Source organism: Morone saxatilis, unplaced genomic scaffold, assembly GCF_004916995.1.
Source record: "Morone saxatilis isolate NCDOM2014 unplaced genomic scaffold, NCSU_SB_2.0 Contig7, whole genome shotgun sequence".
NCBI classification, from domain to species: Eukaryota; Metazoa; Chordata; class Actinopteri; family Moronidae; genus Morone; species Morone saxatilis.
The window spans coordinates 12,760,768-12,768,541 of record NW_023340246.1 but is presented as its reverse complement, the minus strand read 5'-3'; the positions used below and the strand labels follow the sequence as shown (position 1 = coordinate 12,768,541).

The 7,774-nt window shown below is 42.5% G+C and overlaps 1 protein-coding gene across 1 annotated transcript in view; it reads left to right on the top strand.

Moving 5' to 3' along the window:
- The window catches only part of jag2b (jagged canonical Notch ligand 2b), a 44,314-nt gene that overhangs the window by 22,640 nt on the left and 13,900 nt on the right, over window positions 1–7,774 (top strand). Inside the window, exons 3-8 of the mRNA XM_035679137.1 lie at window positions 519–776; window positions 2,011–2,071; window positions 4,236–4,366; window positions 6,137–6,256; window positions 6,794–6,907; window positions 7,184–7,297. Coding sequence (XP_035535030.1) covers window positions 519–776; window positions 2,011–2,071; window positions 4,236–4,366; window positions 6,137–6,256; window positions 6,794–6,907; window positions 7,184–7,297 — 798 coding nt within the window. The remainder of the gene's footprint in view (window positions 1–518; window positions 777–2,010; window positions 2,072–4,235; window positions 4,367–6,136; window positions 6,257–6,793; window positions 6,908–7,183; window positions 7,298–7,774) is intronic.

The window sequence follows — 7,774 nt, the reverse complement described above, 5'->3', positions numbered from 1 at the left end:
CACACACACACAAACGAACACACAATGTGATATCAAAGCGTCTGTCTGCTCAGTAAGAATTCAATGCTTTATGGAGGGACTTTATATCAGAATAAAGGAGATTCCATATCGTTGTCTGATGTTGGTGTTTAAAATAACACCTTTTTAATCCTCTTACTAAATGCAGTTGTTCTGTTTTACTGTTTTTTGACTTTTGGAGAAGACTGAAAAAACTGCAGTTGTATATAAATGCTACCATCCAGATCCTGATTTGACTCACCTTGACTCACTCGATCAATTTAGTAAAAAGAGGACGGCCGGAGCAAAAGTTACACTAAGTAAACCCACGATAACTGATTTCTTTTGGCCACTTGGCGGCAGCGGTAATGGATTGTGAACGTAGCATTGACACGTGATCACTATTCGAAGATGGAGGGGATATTTTAAATGTTCATTTACATGTTTCTGCGGTCAAATCAGAACAAAATATTCACAACTAGACACTGACTGATTTGTCTTCACCTGTCTCTTTTTTTCAGATGAGGAGGAGCTGCTGATTGAACGCAGCATTCACACTGGTATGATCAACCCCGGTGACCCCTGGCAGACCATCCCGTACGACGGGCCGGTGGCTCGCCTCATCTACCGTATCCGAGTCCGCTGTGATGAGAACTACTACAGCAACAAGTGCAATAAGCTGTGTGTTCCTCGTGACGACTACTTTGGCCACTACCGCTGCGAGCCCTCTGGGGCCCAGGTGTGCCTGGATGGCTGGATGGGCACAGACTGCAGGACAGGTAAGCTGCCAGCGTCTTGGCAAATGTCCTAGACTTGGTTCCCCTTAGAAACTGTAGAAGTTCATAAAAACAGTTAAATCCGCCAAGCTCATCCCACAACGCACTATGCACTCAAGCATCATGAAAAGATGTTACTTTGACCCAACTGATATTCTTTTTAGAGCTTCATGGATAATCAGTGAATTAATAAACAAAATGATTTTTGATTGAAGAATTGATTAATTGAGATGCCAAACATTTGCTGGTTCCACCTTCTCAAATGTGAGGGTTTTATGCTTTTTATGTGATAGATTATCTTTTGGTTCTGGACTTTTGGTCAAAAAGAAATCTAAAATCACCTTGGGCTTTTGGAAATTTTAACTTAATTATTTCTCACATGGTTTATTTAATAGTCAAATGAAATGTAAGAACAAGAACGATTTTGATAATTGGGTAATCATCATTTATCAAGCCAAACATTTGCGGAATCTTGCATCTCAAACGGGAAGATTTGCTGCTTTTGGACTTTTATTGATTCAAATTGTCACCATGGACTCATTTAAAGACTTTGAAATTTGGCAATTAATTTAAAAACAATCAGTAGATTATCTAATTACAACTAGCATTAGCTGTTGCCCTATCTTTCAACTCTGTAAATGCTCAGATTATTTTTATTCTATTCTATTTTAAGTAGAAGATTATGTTATAAAAGTTTAAATTAAGCGTGTAATCTGATGAACTGCATATGCATCAAGTAAAGTCATTGTCCAAGCACCATTTAAAATGCCTGGTGGAAATGCAGCGTTGGCTGCCTGCTTATGTTAAAATGTTGCAGCGTTGGGTTCGTATTTGTGGGTGGCGTCAGAGAGAGTGGGGGGCCTCAATAAATCACCCAACTGACCTTAGAAGACGAAGGGTGAAAAGAGGAGGGGAGAGGGGCTCGGTTGTTTTTAAGAGGGGGGGTAGTGTTGTACATGCAGGCTATAAAGTTGTCCCTTCCTTGCCCCCCAACCCTGGTCAGGGTGCCATGAATTCTCACGTCTTGTTGCACTTGTTAGAAAGATGGCAAACAAACAAGCCTCTCCTCCTCCCACCTTTTCATTTTGTTGCCTCCCTTCTTACCCGCCACTTCTCTCTCGCCCTCTTTCTTAAAGAACAATGTGTTTTTATGAGAACAAATGTAATGATACATGTCTTCTAATCAAATTTAAATATCACCTTTTAAATGTGTCTCTGTCTTCTTTCCTTTTCTCAGCAATCTGCAAGCAGGGCTGCAACTTGTTACATGGCAGCTGCTCTGTCCCAGGGGAATGCAAGTAAGATCAGCATAAATATCCCTTTCATATTCAGAAATGTGACTGTTGAGAAATTTTTTCTTCAGGATCTTTGTTTCTTTTGGTACTGCTATTATCGAGGCAACAGTTTCCATTTCTGTTGCTTTGGGTTTAAATCATATCGTGCATGCATTTCTTTAGCTTCGCCTGTTTGTAGTAGAGAAGTGGTTTCTGTAACAACTGAAAAGGTAACTGCAGTAGTGTTAGACTTCAAAATTAGACCGGTAGTCAAGCTCAATGTGCGAAAGACAAAAAAATGATTGCCAAACGGAGGCACCTTCACTTGTCTTAGGCTGTTGTGTTTCGTGTCAGCCTTGTTCTTCCCTCGTGGGCATCTCCACTTCAGTTCAGAAGAAAAGGGCAACGCTGCCTGCCTTCTTGTATTTTTAGCCACCTGAAATCCTCCACAGAATACCAAGCATCTCAGCCCTCTGCAGCTTGGACCAAAGAAAGGGAGTTGTTGGTGTGTGAATTTGACCACTGTAAACGTGCTGGGAATTGTCATATCCCCTCCCCATCCGCATTGCAGTCCTACTTGAAGGGCAAGGGGCAGGAAAGGAAATGAATATCACACTGTGTTATGTACATTTCCCAAAGTGGAAATGATAGTTAGATAAAGTGACGTAGAATGGCCCCATAGGTCCACATTTCCAGGATGTGCTACATCCCGTTATCATTTGTAAACCCCCTCTCCCACCTGCCAGATAGAAAGAGACACTTGCCTCTCATTATAAGTAAAAAAGGCTTTGGCTCGGAGCTGAGGAATAACAGGGTATGACCAGTTTTAGGAAACTGCTTCGCATTTTTTCGTGTCTGTCTGGACCATTAGGCTGCATCTTCATTCCAGTTAGCAGGCAGACAACCTGGGGAAGCACCTTATTCTTTAGAAATGTCAAGTCCCAGTCAATAGGAAAAGTGACATGAATAGAAGAGCAGCAGTAAAGAATCTTCCTGCAGTGGCATGAATTTAATGAAGCCTCCGGTCACAGAAAGCTGGCATTAAATCCCTCGCAGTCTCCTTTCATTCCCTTTAATTCATCAGTTTTATGGGCTTCGCCCCGTTTGCCACAGGCTTTTAAGAAACACAAAAGCTGGTACGTGCCTGTTGTTACGCTGCTGCATTGAGGCTTTTTATTAGCACACATTAGGCTTGTTCTGACATATTTGTCAAAGTCTTGCCGTGTCCCAAGGATCACTTGGGTAAGCAATGTAACACATTTTCCACCACTCTGAAGGTTTTGTTTTGACATTCCAACATGTTGGAATCCAACATCACGCCTACACCCGTAAGGGGTTGATGAGTAATCGTGATATCAATATGGCCAAGAATTAAACCACAGAAAGCCTCTTTTGATACCTTCGAGCTTTAAAAGCAGTAAGCAAGTCTCTTTGCCAGAGTTCTGTTAGTGTTATTGCTACATCGCTGTCAAACCCTCTGAAGCTAATCATATACAGTGGAAGAAGCATGCCAAGTATTCCCCAATGCCCCTTCTGCCCCCCCTGCAAGCCTGAGAATGGCAGAGATTTCCGAAGGCCCTCGTCTCTCGGAGAGACAGCGGTGCCGTCTGCAGGAGACTCAAAATAGCAGTCAATTGACAAGACAGCTGGCTCGACGACACCACAGCCTTGGAATAGCCGAGCGCTGTCATGAAGCTGCAGGCGTGTGCACACACATACACTGTATACACACACAAACACACAGTCTTCTCCAGCCACTCGCCCTCAGGACCACTGTGCCACCCTCGTAGCCCTCAGCCCCAGACTCTAACCCGAGCACGGGAGCCGCTGGAAGTATTCTTAACCCCTCCTGCCCTGGAATGTCACCCTCCACCAAGATAAGTTGGCTGGAGGCCGTGGGATAGGTTGACGCAAGAGCAGATACAGTATTATATATGTTCCCACTTTTGAGCAGGTTGCATCCGACGGCTCGATTCAGCCACTAGTAGACTCTCTTTGCCCCTTTTACACCTTTTAGCAGCTCAGTGGATCGGAACCATCGCACAGACTTTATAATTACTGTTAGCATGCATTAAACAACTTCAATGCATTTGATTTTGACAAACTAGCCCTGAGCTAGTGTTTTAGAATAAGGATTAGATGGTGAGAAAATGATTTATAATTGTGTTTTATCCTCTGTGTTTGACAGGTGTAGCTATGGCTGGCAGGGCCAATTCTGTGATGAATGTGTGCTCTACCCTGGATGTGTCCACGGGACCTGCAGCATGCCATGGCAGTGCAACTGCGAGAGGAACTGGGGTGGGCTGCTGTGTGATAAAGGTATTTGTTTGGTATATTTATTTTTTTATTTCATCACCTCCCACACTAGACGCTGGCCCCGCTCTCATCCTGCACGTCCCCTCAAGCTACGGTTGCCTGTATTTGATGAGTAACGAGTGAGCAAGAGATGCAACAGAAGTTACTTTAGAAGACGCAACATATCACTATGTGAAAGAGTAATGCTCCTCTATCATAGCTGGTCTCTGGTAAAAATCTGGAAAGCAATTGATATTTATGTACCTTGAAATAAGTTTTTGCCACTTTAAAGCGCAGTAGAGGTATATTCACTTGTTAAATGTTTATAATTGTATGTCACTCAAAGCTCATTCTCAGAGGTTGATAGAGCAACAGCAGCAAAATTTCACACCAAAGGAAACGCTACATTTTTGGTTCTTATGGTGAATTTGTGTTCACTTTGTGTTCTGTCTTTCAGTTGTCAATCAAACAATTAATCTTCAGAATTATGGAGAATGATAATAATTGTGAACTGCAGCCCTACAGGTGACTTTATATATTTCAGGCATTATGTTGCTTTGCAAACTGGAATAAACACGACAAGATCTTACAGACACGTGAGATTTATTAAAATAAAGCAATAGTTTAGTATTTGATTAGCTTTATTTAGTTTTAATGTGTCCAATTATCACACCTTCATATGAGGTCTGAATTGTTTTAACTCCTCTCGTTTTCTCTGACTGGAGAGCAGCAGCTGGATAGTTTTACTCCCTGTGAGATCTGAGCAGCAGCAGGGACACTCGATCCCCCCGCATCCCTTCGTCACCGAGGGCTCTTCGGGGGATGAGAATGGGTCCCAAGATCCCCAGTGGAGACAGATCCCTGCTCTTTTATTTACCAGCCTTTAGGTTGACCTGGCCTTTAGCCTGGGGATGGTGTGCAGGGATCAAATAGTTTATTCTGTACGTGGAAATGTACAACACATGTAATATACAACAAACTCTACATACATAGGAGTCTATCGCTGAATGATAGCTGCAACTTAACCACTTAGCTGAATCCTGTAAATACTGTAAAACCTCTATCATAATGCAGTGCAGCAGAGTGGTTGAGAAAACACTCTGTGCTTCCTGTCAAAGCTGACAGCTGGTGCTCTGTACCGAGTGAAGATTTCCTACAAGCTTCCAGGGAACTCCTGGCACCAACAGGATCAAACGGTGAAACAAGCAAAGAGCTGTCTCACAGGGTCAATCCAATTAAAGTCTGAAGGCACAGATGTGACTGACATTGAAAGTTTTCTCCAATGACCGTTGACGTCCCGTTTCAAAATATGCTTACGCAGCAAGATCGCAGTGTTGCCCGTGCTTTGCCATAGGAATCGGTAGTTTATTGAATGACATTAAAATAACGATAAGCAGTCATAACGAACATAAATGCCGTATTTCTATCATGTTCTCCGCATCGTTTCAAGTCTGTCATTTAATTACATCATCTTGGTGCAAATTTGGATGGAAACCTGAGCATTTTTGATTCTCCACAACTGCTTTTGGTGCAACAACGTTCAGTTCACAGAAACATCGATATAAATATATCACACAATAAGTAACAATCACAGTATTTGTGTTGTCTGTGGGAAGAGAAAGCTGCATATTTAGCATCACGATGCATAGACGAGGGGGTATATGCTAGAGTTAGGAGGCAGTTTCCTCATTGCAGAGAATCCAGGGAGGATTCATGTTGTGCTGGTCCTTTTCAATCTAATTTGGAAATGTGCCTTCATTTGGTCACTGAATGTCTCGGTGTGCCTGCCTCCAGATCTGAATTACTGCGGGCGCCACCAGCCTTGTGTCAACGGAGGAACCTGCATGAATACCGAACCAGATGAGTACTTCTGCGCCTGTCCACAGGGATACTCCGGCAAGACCTGTCAGATAGGTGAGAGAGAACCCACACTTACTGTTTTTTGTTCAATCAAGATGGGCCTTCTGTCATGTACAATATTTCACATTTTTCTCTGTCAGCTTCATTCCCTTTGTTCTGTCACGTTCATTAAGATTATAACTCCTGTGGGATAATTAGGAGGCTGCAAGAAAAAAAAAAATTATTTGAAATTATTTGTTGCTTTTCTTTGTTTATATATGATTGTAAACTATAAATCTTTGGGTTTTGGTCTGTTGTTTGAATAAAACGAGCTATTTCAAGAAGTTTTTAAGTATTTTAGAAGTCTTTGAGAAAGTATGTAGTATCAACATTTTTTACATTTTGTACAGAATATAATCTGCCGATTAGTCAACAATAGAAATAATCCTCAGTTACAGCACTAGCAGTTTAAGTAAATACAGATATAGAAGTGAAAAGGAAGAAGGGAAAACATATATGCTAGTAATGTGAGGATAAGATACAGCATGTAGCAAATGATGCCATATATAATGTTGTTTTGTTTTTTGACCACAACCCCCTCCTCTACATCAGCCGAGCACGCCTGTGTTTCCAGTCCTTGCGCCAACGGTGGTACGTGCCACGAGGTTCCCACAGGGTTCGAGTGCCTGTGTCCTCCAGGCTGGGAGGGTCAGACCTGTGCCAACAGTGAGTCGCTGCACTGCTGTCAATCATCTCCACTTCTTTGTCCTCTCTTCCATCAGCATTACATAATTCTTCCTCTCTTCCCTATTGACCACTTTTTGGGATATTACAACCATTTCAGCATTACCTACTAATTAATTGAGACCCTCTACGACAATCAATCCTCTCATCTCTTACCTGTCACTTCTCTCCTTCTTGTCTTCTTTTACCAATTGAAGCCCAAAGTCTTACACCCTTCAAATGTGGCATAAGAGTGAATTAAAGTGTGTGTTTTCTCAGATTTGGACGAGTGTGCCTCCAGCCCATGTGCTCAGGGTGGAACCTGCATTGACCTGGAGGATGGCTTTGAGTGTGTGTGCCCTCCACAGTGGGAGGGAAAGACCTGCCAGATAGGTGAGATTCAGAATTTAAAAACTACACCTACACACACATCCTTTTACTTTTTATTTGTACTTATCACCAGAGGTGGGAAAAAAAAGGTTTTTGTTTTTTGGCAAACAACTCTTCATCTCCACAGGGAGATGCGTTTTCTTTCCTGTTTGCTCCATTTCCTAAAACAAATAAAGACTCGAGCGCAGCATTGCTCACTGCTCAGTATAACCGCGTTTTTGGATTAACATTGGCAACCAGCAACCTGAACCCCACAGCCAGAGTACGAGCTGTCAATGTCCTGGACGAGCTGTCAATGTCCTGGACAAGCTGGCAGCTGCATGGCCTTTTTTTTTTTTTTTTTCTTTTCTCAATGACTTTATGAGCTACTAGTGTGTCTATATCCGGCTGTTTGTTTGTCGCTATATTGCTCCCATCGCGACAAGCGGACGTGACCGGCGTGAAGCCAGGAAATGGATTACTACCGGAAAACAAAGTTGG